Genomic DNA, 12,833 nt, shown 5'->3' with positions numbered 1-12,833 from the left:
GTTTCACTGAGCCTGTACCTGGTGAGGATCTGTCTCTGTTTCCTATCTCTGACAGTAGAGAGATATTCTGCCAATTCATAATCTCTTTTTCGGGTCAGATAACATTCTAATCTACTTTGGCTTTTAGTTTCTTTATTCCAATGTGTAGCTCATGGTGTAGCTCATGGTGTAGCTCATGGTGTGGTCTATAGTACTTCCTATGGTAAACTGGTGTCTGGTCTCCTGACACCTGGGCCTCTTTTGGAAGATCATGATATTGGTTTTCTTTAGATTTAGATTAGATTCTTAGATTCTTGTAGCACGTCTAATTGTTGCTGGAGCCCTTGTTTTGTTGGAGACAGCAAAACCAAATCATCTGCATAAAACAGGCATTTAACTTCTCTGTAGGAGAAAAAGACCTGGAGCTGCACTTTGGTCCGACTGTCCTGCCAGTTCATTGATGTTGGGCTCAGGTTGCATCCTTGGCATCTCTCTCTCTCTGCCCGTCTCTCTCTCTCTCTCTCTCTCTCTCTCTCTTCCACATATTTCCTATAATATTCCTATAACTATTGATTCAGTGTTACAGAGACTGTAAAGTGACTCTTCACTACATTCACAAAAACACAATAAAAAAACGTTTATTAACATTAACCGACACGTTGTGATTCACATTAATATTTCCCCCTTCCCTGTCGGAACCTTTAGCAGACAGACCGCAGTGCAGCACGGCGGCTTTAGAGTGCGGGACCGTCCTCCAGCAGCAGCGTCAAGTTAGAGACAGAAAACACGGAAAATCACCAGAAAGGTGGCGATTTTGCCTTCAAAATAAAAGCGCCCGTCTAGTCACGTTTGAAAAAATTAAAGGATAATTGAGTAGCTATTTGGGTTCACTGACAAGCGGGAATCATATCGAAAGACTAATAAAACATGAGATAATAATAACAATAACTAATAGAACAATACTCTGCAATAAACTACATTAAATATGGGTTAAATTGATAAATTTAAGAATGTAGTGTGTTAGGATGCATGGCGTTTCCTGATAGGAGAACGGCAAAAATATTAATTGATTGATGTTTTATACACAAGAAGCATATTGCTACTTTAACAGTCTTTATTTGCACCTCGGTGCGTTGTAGTAAAACAACGACGTGTTCGTTAGCGGAGCTTTTATTTTGAAAAATAAGGGCGGATGTCGTCTAAGTTATCGTGGCTAGCTTGACCCCGGTCCACCTCTCCTCTCTGCCACAGGTCAGCATGAAACCAAACACTTTATCTGATATATTTCACAACTGTCTGTTAACGGACAGTATATTAAAATGTCTGGAACGTGCCGGTTTAATTTTCAGGTTGAATACGACGTGATGACGTAAAGAAAAGCTAAAGCTAACAAACAGAAATGCCTCCATAGTGTCACCAGGTGCAGGGAATACTGCTACTAGCCTACTGCTATGCTAATGCTAATACTAATACTACTACTAATACTGCTGCTGCTGCTGTGTGTTTTGTCTGTCGGGAGTCTCCAGTGAATATAACAGACAGATAATTATTTTCCTCGCTAACTCAGCAGGTATCAACATGTTGACCGGTCCCACAGTGTGAAGGAAACTCACCGCTTCTGTCCGGCAGGTGTCGTGGTTTCGGTCTCAAGGAAAATAAATATCAGAGTTTTGGTTTTATATTCAGTTTGTTTCAGTCAGTGCGGCGGTGTCCGTGTTGGTAGGAAAGTAACCGGTGAGTGTAATAAATGAACAGGTGATTATAATGAAGGGGTGTGGAGACCAGAGGCCGGTCTCACGAGGCCAGATCAGTGTGTCGGCAGCTAACTTTGGGTTAACTCTGGCTTTTTAACTGTTGACCGGGGCAGGTCACCATGGTAACCTGCCGCACGGCTGCTCCGGAGCAGCTTCAGTTCCGGCTGTCGGATCAAAACGGACGAAAGACCTCCTGACCAATCAGCTCTCTGGAAACAGGGAGTCTGCATTCCTACAGGATCCCGATATGGACAAAAATAACGCATTCAAATGAAAATGACAAGTAATAAAGGAAAGTGTTGACTGAACAGACAGTTGAAGCTCTGTGACGTGTTTACACACCAGACTCACTTTGCTTTCCACGATAATGTATTATATCTGAGATATAGCAGCTAGGCTACTAAACTGACCATATTATCAATGAAGGAAAGTTACTTTTGCATATTAATTGCACTAAAATGTTTTCATTAGATTCCCGACAGTGTTATATCTCTATAGAGACATTACATTGTTATAACAGCGTTATAACGGTGTCATATCTCTGTGTTTGGTTCAGTGTCGGCGTTGATATGATGATATTCCTATCATATTACATCATACATCATATTATACATCATATTATATTATTATTATTATTATTATTATTACATCATATTCATATTCCATCGCTGCAGCCCTGAAGATCATCAGTCCGACTTTATGAATAGAAAATCTTTTTACAGCCTCACAAATTATCGTGTCAGTGGAAAGTTTGCCCTCTGTGTCCTGATGACGGGCAGTTATCCTCTCGAGCCTTGGAAGCAGGAACTACGTCACTTTTCACGGTTATGTTTTCTAATGCTGACATTTATTTATTATAAGAATTTGAATGGAGACTGGAGAAAGAGAAGAAATGGAGACTGTTAGTCTCCATTTCTTTCTGATACCCGTGTGTTGAAAATGTCAGCAGTATATATTAGGGCTTATATAATCCTACAAATAGGTCTATTTATTGTTTATGACTTTTATTGTTTAATTATTTAATCGTTTTCGCCTATTTCTATTACTTCTTTTTAAAGTAGCCTATATAGGGCTTATATTCTATATCCTTTTCTCTGCTGAAGCATATTACTTCTGCTGTGGCAACAATCTAGTTTCCTCACAGGATCAATAGTTTCATCTGATCTTATCCAACCTGTCTGATCTGGATCTGTCCATGCTGCATGTGATTGGCTATTTGTTCCAAACCCCGCCTCTTTCCTGTGAGCGCGCTCACAGCTGACAGGTAAATCCTGTGTTGGCGACCAGCAGTGAGCCGGTGATCAGGGATCAGTGTTCGGTTCAGTGAAGCCGGACGGGCCTCAGGTGTTTTCTGTTGTTTACAAACAATGAATCATGAGTTCATTTTACAATGTAAAATCTCCCAGAATTCATCCTGTTTTTACCCCCCACATAAACAAATAGACAAAAAGTAAAACCGTTTCATGTACAGTTTTATTTCAGTTTACAACAATGTCCTTAACACCTAGTTTCTGTCTCCGTGTTTCAGTTTGTCCCGCTGACTCGTCACTTCAGCATCAGGAAGTGAAGTGAAGGAGGGGGAGGAGCCAGCAGAGAGACGTCATGATGTCACACCGCAGACGGACGTTGTCTCTGTTAAGAGGCCTGACGGGCGTGTGTGTGTGTCGGCCGGTCGGCCCGCCGGCCCGGCCCAGCAGCGGCGGGCCGACGGCGGCGGCGGCGGCGGCGCTGGGTGGCGGCGGGCCGGCTCTGATCCTGCACTCCCGGTCCACAGATGTCTACCAGAACCTGGCTCTGGAGGACTGGATCGACGCCAACGTGGACCTGCGGCGCCGCAGCGTCCTGCTGCTGTGGAGGAACCGGCCGGCGGCGGTGATCGGGCGGCACCAGAACCCCTGGGCGGAGTGCGACCTGCGGGCCATGCGGCGGGCGGGGATCCCTCTGGCCCGGCGGCGCAGCGGCGGCGGGACGGTCTACCACGACCTGGGGAACCTCAACATGACCTTCTTCACCTGCAGGACCCGGTACGACCGGCAGAGGAACCTGCGGGTCGTCACCGACGCCCTGAAGGCGCTGCGGCCCGGACTGGACGTCCAGACCAACCACAGACTGGACATCCTGCTGGACGGACAGTACAAGATCTCAGGTGGGGGCGGGGCTAAGGGCCGGGAGACAGGAAGCTGGTTAGAGTAGATTACATCAAATCAGATTAGATCAGATTAGATCAGATTAGATCAGATCAAATCAAATCAAATCAAATCAACTCAGATTAGATTAGATCAGATTAGATCAAATCAGATTAGATCAAATCAGATTATATTAGATCAGATTAGATTAGATTACATTAGATCAACTCAGATTAGATCAAATCAGATTAGATTAGATTAGATCAAATCAGATTAGATCAGATTAGATCAGATTAGACGTCATACTCAACAGACAGTACAACATCTCAGGTGGAGATCAGATCAAACTAGACTAGATCAGATTGAATCAGATCAGATTAGCATGGTTTGTTGGATTCTATTTATTCTATTTTTAACTTTTTCAGCAAAAATGAAACAATATGAAAGAAAAATCAATCAAAAACAACATTCTGATTTTAAAATGTAACTAATAATGGATTACAAGAATTGAAAAACAAACGTGTGTGTGTGTGTTGTAATCCACATTCACACCACCCCTGAGTACGATGTTCTGTATGAATCTTTATTGACAGCACAGGCTGAACAGTGACCTCCAGGTGAGTTGATCGGTGTGTTGTTGTGCCGCTGCAGGCTCTGCGTCCCGATTGGCTCGTTCCTCGGCCTATCACCACCTGACGCTGCTGCACTCCGCGGACCGCTCCGCCCTGTCGGCGCTGCTGCGGCCGACCAGCGGGGCGATCCTCAGCCGGGCCACGCCCAGCGTCCCGTCGCCCACCGCCAACCTGCTGGACCGCCTTCCCACAATGCACTGGGACGAGCTGCTGGGGGCGCTGGTGGAGCAGTACAACACAGGTACGCCTCTGTCCTGTGTTCTGTTCTATTATGTTCTGTTCTGTTCTATTATGTTCTGTTCTATTATGTTCTGTTCTGTTCTATTATGTTCTGTTCTAGTCTGTTCTGTTCTATTATGTTCTGTTCTGTTCTATTATGTTCTGTTCTAGTCTGTTCTGTTCTGTTCTGTTCTATTATGTTCTGTTCTGTTCTATTATGTTCTGTTCTAGTCTGTTCTGTTCTGTTCTATTATGTTCTGTTCTGTTCTATTATGTTCTGTTCTGTTCTGTTCTATTATGTTCTGTTCTAGTCTGTTCAGTTCTGTTCTATTCTATCTATTCTGTCTTTATTCCATCTTTACTCTTGCACACCTGATCCCACTGGGGCCTAGACACTGTCATGCTGCTCTGTTCAGGTGGATCTGTCTCTACCGATCAGTATTAAGACCTTAACTGGATCAGGTGCTCAAGAGTAGAGGTGGAACCAGTACTTGCAGGAAAAGGGGTCCTTGAGGACTGGTTTGGGAAACACTGTTCTACTGCTCTGCTCTGAGCTGCTGTGACTCTGTTGTGTTTTCAGAGTTTGGATTCAGCGCTCCCGTCACGCCGGTCGATCCCTCCGACGAGTCGGCGTTTCCGGGCGCCGGCGGGTCGGCGGCCGAGCTGCGGAGCTGGGATTGGCTGTTCGGCCGGACGCCCGCGTTCGCCGTGGAGACTTCTCTGGACCTGACGGACGAGCGGTCGAGCGCCCGGAGCTCCGCCCTCCTGCGGATGGAGGTGAAGAGCGGCGTGATCGCGCGCTGCGAGCTGCGGGTTTCCTCCGCCTGGCTTCCCGCGGCGCTGAGCGGCGAGCTGAGCGGGCGGCTGGAGGGCGAGCGCTTCGGCCCCGCCGCCGCCGCCGCCGCCACCGCCGCCGCCGCCGTGCTGCTGCCCCCGCAGCCCGCGGCCCTGCGGCACCGCCTGCAGGCGCTGAGCCACGCCGTCGCCGCTCTGATGGGATGACAGAGCGACTTCCATGTTTGTCTGTTGAACCAAACAGCTGATCATCATCAGTCCTTCAGCTGCTCACAGTCATTTAAAGTGTTTCCATGACCTCCGGTGATGTCATAACAGGGAAACCAGGTTATGTTCAGTCAGCTGATTTCTCTCCTGAAGGAAGTGATGTAAAACTCTGACTTGGGTTCTGGTGACTTGAGACTCGACTTGACTTGGGTTCTGGTGACTTGGAACATGACTCTGACTTGGGTTCTGGTGACTTGGAACATGACTCTGACTTGGGTTCTGGTGACTTGGAACATGACTCTGACTTGGGTTCTGGTGACTTCGGACTTGACTTGACTTGGGTTCTGGTGACTTAGGACTTGACTTGACTTGGGTTCTGGTGACTTGAGACTCGACTCTGACTTGGGTTCTGGTGACTTAGGACTTGACTCTAACTTGGGTTCTGGTGACTTGAGAGTCGGCTTGACTTGGGTTCTGGTGACTTGAGACTCGACTCTGACTTGGGTTCTGGTGACTTGAGACTCGACTCTAACTTGGGTTCTGGTGACTTGAGAGTCGGCTTGACTTGGGTTCTGGTGACTTGAGACTCGACTCTGACTTGGGTTCTGGTGACTTGAGACTCGACTCGGACTTGGGTTCTGGTGACTTGAGAGTCGACTTGACTTGGGTTCTGGTGACTTGAGACTCGACTTGACTTGGGTTCTGGTGACTTGAGTGTCGACTTGAATTGGGTTCTGGTGACTTGAGACTCGACTCTGACTTGGGTTCTGGTGACTTGAGAGTCGACTTGACTTGGGTTCTGGTGACTTGAGACTCGACTTGACTTGTGCTCTGATGACTTGAAAAGGTTTCTAAAGTCTTGACTTGAGATCTTGTGTTTGTGTAAATGACTTAGATTGAAAGTGATGAGATTTGTTCCAGCAGACGACTGAATTTAAATTCTGTTTTCTGAATTTGTATGGAATGATTGAATTTATTGAAGTTGAAACTGATTATAGAAATCAAACTCATGATGCTCTTAGCAAGTTTTTATCCTATTAAAACCATATTGCATTGGAAAGTCCTGGATATTTAGTTTTCTTTAAAGTGGATACAGACAACTTTTTAACTTTCCCTCCGTTGTCCCCCTCTAGTGTTTCCAGGTGGTTTTGTTGTTGTTTGCTCTGCTGTCTCAAAGTCAACCGGATCTCTTCCTGTTAGAGTCTAGCTCTGTGCAACAGAACAAACCATCTGTCTGCTTATCAACTCTTTGATCAAAACACAATATAGTAACTTTCACCACTGCTCATTTTAGAAAGGCCTCTGCAAGAAAACCTGTTCTTTGTTTAGATTATCAAACAGACAATGGATCATTTGTTTGTTTCTGGCTGCTAGCGTTAGCGTTAGCTAGCGTTAGTAACATGGCTAACGCTAGCTACGATAGCTAACGCTAGCAGCCAGAAACAAACATAGTTAGATGTTTGTTTCTTTTGTTCCAGAAACAAACATAGATGTTTGTTTCTGGCTGGTTCTGGCTTCCTTGTAGCTCCTGGTTCGTTTTCTGGCTGCTAGCATTAGCGTTAGCAACATGGCTAACGCTACCGCTAGCAGCCAGAAACGTTAGCAACATGGCTAACGCTACCACCAGCAGCCTGCTACTGTCCAAAGCAAGAAAGAATCCCAATTTGAACTAGAACCCCGATCTCAGTGCTGTGATAGAGGGAAGAGTTTCCACTGTCACTGCAGTTGTTCCACCGTCCGCCATTTCCACTACTGGGGATAGCTACCTTTTTTTTTTTTACTGGGGATAGCTACCGGACCTCTTTTGGTTTCGCAATGGATGACTCACTTCCTTTGTGCCGTAAGTCGAGCCTTCATTCTCCTGGGAGATCGAACCCGGTGGCAGACAGAGCTGCACAGTGAAAGCGAAGCTTATAGGAACCAATCTAAATGCCGATGGTGTCATTATTCTATAGCCGTTACACTGTGCAATTACTTCATAATGATAAGTTAAAGCAAAAAAGTTGTCTATAGACTCTTTAAGATATTAAATTGATACTGGACTCTTGATTTGTTCTGACTTGACTTGCTGTTCTACATTTTGAGACTCGACATTAATGACATGGACTTGACTTGATAATCTTAGACTTGAGTCTTGACTTGAGACTTGTGCCTCAAGACTTGAGACTGACTTGGGACTTGAGCAAAGCTGACTCGGTGACTCCTCTGCTGCAGACAGTTCATATTGTTCATGTTCTTCATGTCAGCATTAGTTTCCTCATCAGAGAGTCTGCTGCTCTCAGCTGCCATGTTTCTGTTCTCCGTCTGGTCTCAGTGGAACAGACAGGAGAACCCAGACTGCTGCTCATCAGGTTCCTCATGATGTGAACAGTCTTCATCAGTCAGTCTGTCTGGTTCCATGGAGACCGGAGGACCCAGGGAGTCTCGATGGAGACCGGAGGACCCGGGGAGTCTCGATGGAGACCTGGAGGACCCGGGGAGTCTCCATTGAGACCCGGAGGACCCGGGGAGTCTCCATGGAGACCGGAAGACCCGGGGAGTCTCCTGTCAGACTGGGATGGGTTTCTTCATGTGTGTGAACTGAATTAAAAAGTGTGAGTGACAGGTGCTCAAGTGCTTTGATGAATCCAAAGACCATTTCATTAAAACATTTTATTGTTTATCAATCAAACAGCAGAATGTGTTTAAGCTGCATTTTTCTGGCCCATGATGATGATTGGTTCCTGTTCCTGTTCCTGTTCCTGTTCCTGTTCCTGTTCCTGTTCCTGTTTATCCTGTTTGGACACGAACACCAGCTATCATCATGGGCTGTTCTGTTGTGTTCTATTTTATTATATTCTGTTCTATGCTATTCTATTCTGTTCTGTTCTATTCTATTCTATTCTGTTCTATTCTATTCTGTTCTGTTCTATTCTGTTCTGTTCTATTCTGTTCAGTTCTGTTCTATTCTATTCTGTTCTATTCTATTCAGTTCTGTTCTATTCTACTCGATTCTATTTTATTCTATTCTATCCTATTCTATTCTGCTGTACTCTGTCCTAATCTACTGTATTCTAATGTAGTATTCTATCAGCCTCTACTGCGTTCTATTCTATTCTACTGGATTCTATTGTACAGCTGTAGTACACAGCCGCAGCAGACAGTGTCACACAGACAGCACACCTGGCCGTACAGTCACCCGTACTGTGACCCGTATAGTCTACTGTGACCCGTACAGTCACCCGTACTGTGACCCGTATAGTCTACTGTGACCCGTACTGTGACCCGTACTGTGACCCGTACTGTGACCCGTACAGTCTACTGTGACCCGTACAGTGACCCGTACAGTCTACTGTGACCCGTAGTCTACTGTGACCCGTACAGTGACCCGTACAGTCTACTGTGACCCGTACTGTGACCCGTACAGTCTACTGTGACCCGTACAGTGACCCGTACAGTCTACTGTGACCCGTAGTCTACTGTGACCCGTACAGTGACCCGTACAGTCTACTGTGACCCGTACAGTGACCCGTACAGTGACCCGTACAGTCTACTGTGACCCGTACAGTGACCCGTACAGTCTACTGTAACCCGTAGTCTACTGTGACCCGTACAGTGACCCGTACTGTGACCCGTACAGTGACCCGTACAGTCTACTGTGACCCGTACTGTGACCCATACAGTGACCCGTACAGTGACCCGTACAGTCTACTGTGACCCATACAGTGACCCGTACAGTGACCCGTACAGTCTACTGTGACCCGTACAGTGACCCGTACAGTGACCCGTACTGTGACCCGTACAGTGACCCGTACAGTCTACTGTGACCCGTACTGTGACCCATATAGTCTACAGTGACCCGTACAGTCACCCATACAGTCTACTGTGACCCGTACAGTCACCCATACAGTCTACTGTGACCCGTACAGTGACCCGTACTGTGACCCATACAGTGACCCGTACAGTCTACTGTGACCTGTACTGTGACCCGTACAGTGACCCGTACTGTGACCCGTACAGTATACTGTGACCCGTACAGTGACCCGTACAGTCTACTGTGACCCGTAGTCTACTGTGACCCGTACAGTGACCCGTACTGTGACCCGTACAGTGACCCATACAGTCTACTGTGACCCGTACAGTCTACTGTGACCCGTACAGTGACCTGTACTGTGACCCGTACAGTGACCCGTACAGTCTACTGTGACCCGTACAGTGACCCGTACAGTGACCCGTACTGTGATCCATACAGTGACCCGTATAGTCTACAGTGACCCGTACAGTGACCCGTACAGTCTACTGTGACCCGTACAGTGACCTGTACTGTGACCCGTACAGTGACCTGTACTGTGACCCGTACAGTGACCCGTACAGTCTACTGTGACCCGTACAGTGACCCGTACAGTGACCCGTACTGTGACCCATACAGTGACCCGTATAGTCTACAGTGACCCGTACAGTGACCCGTACAGTCTACTGTGACCCGTAGTCTACTGTGACCCGTACAGTGACCCGTACTGTGACCCGTACAGTGACCCATACAGTCTGTACAGTGACTCGTACAGTGACCCGTACTGTGACCCGTACAGTGACCCGTACAGTGACCCGCACAGTGACCTGCACAGTGACCCATACTGTGACCCATACAGTCTGTACAGTGACCCGTACAGTGACCCGTACTGTGACCCATACAGTCTGTACAGTGACCCGCACAGTGACCCGCACAGTGACCCGTACAGTGACCCGTACTGTGACCCGTACAGTCTGTACAGTGACCCGTTCAGTGACCCGTACTGTGACCCATACAGTGACCCGCACAGTGACCCGTACAGTGACCCGTACAGTGACCCGCACAGTGACCTGCACAGTGACCCATACTGTGACCCATACAGTCTGTACAGTGACCCGTACAGTGACCCGTACTGTGACCCATACAGTCTGTACAGTGACCCGCACAGTGACCCGCACAGTGACCCGTACAGTGACCCGCACAGTGACCCGTACAGTCTGTACAGTGACCCGTTCAGTGACCCGTACTGTGACCCATACAGTGACCCGCACAGTGACCCGTACAGTGACCCGTACAGTGACCCGCACAGTGACCCGTACAGTGACCCGTACAGTGACCCGTACTGTGACCCGTACTGTGACCCGCACTGTGACCCGCACTGTGACCCGTACTGTGACCCGTACAGCCTGACTCATCACACACCGGCAGGTCCGATATGTGCAATATAATATTTTTATTTCCACATTACTGTAAGAGTTGGTGACATCATGTAAACCTGGTTACTGTCTTGAGAATCAAAATCCTGCTGTAGAAAAAAGGAGGGAGATGAAAGATGAGGACGTCAGATTAGTAAAATGTCTTTGAACATATTTTTTTTTATAAGAAATAAAGTTAGTATTATTGTTGAATTGAACAGCGCCTGCCTCGCGCCGCCTCTCCAGCGCAACGCTGCGCAGCATGAAGCTCACGAACAGTCAGCTCAGCGGCGCATGCGCACTGTTCCTGAAACTGGCCATGCGTGCTGCTGGGAGTCCTGTCAGAGAGGAGACCAAACAAAAGAGCTCTCACTCTGACCCTATCTCCAGGAACCAAACACTGACCGGTTTCTGGAAAACCAGGGCGAGCTGGCCTTCTTCAGTAAAATATATCATAACATAAAGAAAATCTTCTTATTTTATATATATATATATATATATATATTTTTTTTAATGACATCTCGGGTTTATGTTGACCAAACTATTGTTAACATCCACAGATAACACTGACAATGTGGTGAGTAGTTCCCGCAGCAGATGGGTCGCTATGGCAACTGCAACAATTAGAGACCGGAAGTCGAATAGTTATTGTCAACCTACGACGTGACTGGTGTTCTCAATAGACGATCTTTGGCTGATGTGAGCCGTGTCGGCAGCAGAGGGAAGACCGAGGAGACTCACAGCAGAATGGGGAAGAAACAGAAGAAGTCCGGGGAGGACAGGTAGATAAAACACCGGCCCGGGTACCGGCAGGCTGCCGGGACAGAGGCAGGCAGCAGGCGGCTTTCCCGGCTGGAAACCAGCCGGTGAACAGGCCTGTTAGCCGCTCATCTAGCGCTGTAGCGGCTAGCTAACGGTGAAGCTAACGGTGAAGCTAACCACGAGTGTCATGTGGCCGCCGGGCTGCAGGTTGATGTCCAGACTCCAGACTCCAGCTGGCTGCAGTGACCTGCTCGGCTCTCTCGGCCTGCCGGGCTCGGTCCGCTCCGCTGGCTTCTGTACAGACAGACAGTCGGTTAGCTGCAGGCTGCCAGGCGGACTCAGCCTGTCGGTGTGTTGTGTTGTCGGTGTTCACAGACAGACAGTCAGTCAGTCAGTCAGTCAGTCAGTCAGACAGACAGACAGACAGACAGACAGACAGTCAGTCAGTCAGTCAGTCAGTCAGTCAGTCAGTCAGAGGTTTGATCTTCACTGTGGAGCAGATGACTGTTCTGCTGTTTTCATGTTAAAGTGTCTGGAGCTGCAGGTCCAGCAGGCGGCAGCTCAGCTAGCAGCTAAAGGCCCTCTGCTGCCTCTCCTTAGCTGTTAGCTGTTAGCTGTTAGCAGGGTCTCTGTTTAGAACAGGTTCTTCATGACAACAGATCTAAAACCACGGTGGGTCGAGCTAGCTAGCAGCTAGCTGCTGGGTTAGCTGGTTGCTAACGCGTTAGCAGCATGGCTGATCCATTCAATCAATAGACTGGTAATTTATCAATGTTTCACTCATCAGTTAATGCACCGTTTGGCTGGAACGGATCACTAATCAATGATTCATGATGTTGATCAATAAATGACTTGTTATTATTTCATTAATCCATGACTTGTCATCTTCTAAATGAATGACTTGTCAATTTACCAATCAGTGACGTTCAATCAGCTTATGAATTAGCGTCTTCTCCGATCACTATAGATAATTTATCATCTGTAAGGTAATGACTTGATATCATATCATCAATAATGACTTGTAATCAGCTGATCAGTCAGTCACATCACTGATAACTGATCAATAATATTGCTGTAGTGGTGCAGTGGATCAGGTCAGTTTGTGAGCTGAACACTTTCCTTCATAAAGCCTCTGTGTTCCCTTAGAAAACAGTCAGACTGAATATTCTCATTCA

General features: G+C 47.2%; 2 protein-coding genes across 3 annotated transcripts in view; both read left to right on the top strand.

Moving 5' to 3' along the window:
• The first annotated feature begins 1,210 nt into the window (after positions 1–1,210).
• lipt1 (lipoyltransferase 1) lies at positions 1,211–6,821 on the top strand. Its single transcript, XM_071514387.1, has 4 exons — positions 1,211–1,230; positions 3,262–3,879; positions 4,511–4,732; positions 5,291–6,821. The coding sequence occupies exons 2-4, from the start codon at positions 3,336–3,338 to the stop codon at positions 5,710–5,712; spliced, it is 1,188 nt and encodes a 395-aa protein (XP_071370488.1). The 5' UTR covers positions 1,211–1,230; positions 3,262–3,335; the 3' UTR covers positions 5,713–6,821.
• A 4,784-nt stretch (positions 6,822–11,605) lies between these two features.
• Positions 11,606–12,833, top strand: part of LOC139640210 (eukaryotic translation initiation factor 5B-like) — a 9,653-nt gene continuing 8,425 nt past the window's right edge. For both annotated transcript variants that reach the window (XM_071514390.1, XM_071514389.1), the window contains exon 1: positions 11,606–11,678. In XM_071514390.1, coding sequence (XP_071370491.1) covers positions 11,644–11,678 — 35 coding nt within the window. In that variant the 5' untranslated portion in view covers positions 11,606–11,643. The remainder of the gene's footprint in view (positions 11,679–12,833) is intronic.

Source organism: Centroberyx affinis, unplaced genomic scaffold (assembly GCF_046629955.1).
Source record: "Centroberyx affinis isolate AG114_WGS23_722 - 3 ecotype Tasmania unplaced genomic scaffold, CSIRO-AGI_Caff_v1 ptg008607l_1, whole genome shotgun sequence".
Classification (NCBI taxonomy): Eukaryota; Metazoa; Chordata; class Actinopteri; order Beryciformes; family Berycidae; genus Centroberyx; species Centroberyx affinis.
The sequence above is the reverse complement of the archived record's forward strand: the minus strand, read 5'-3'. Positions and strand labels throughout refer to the sequence as shown.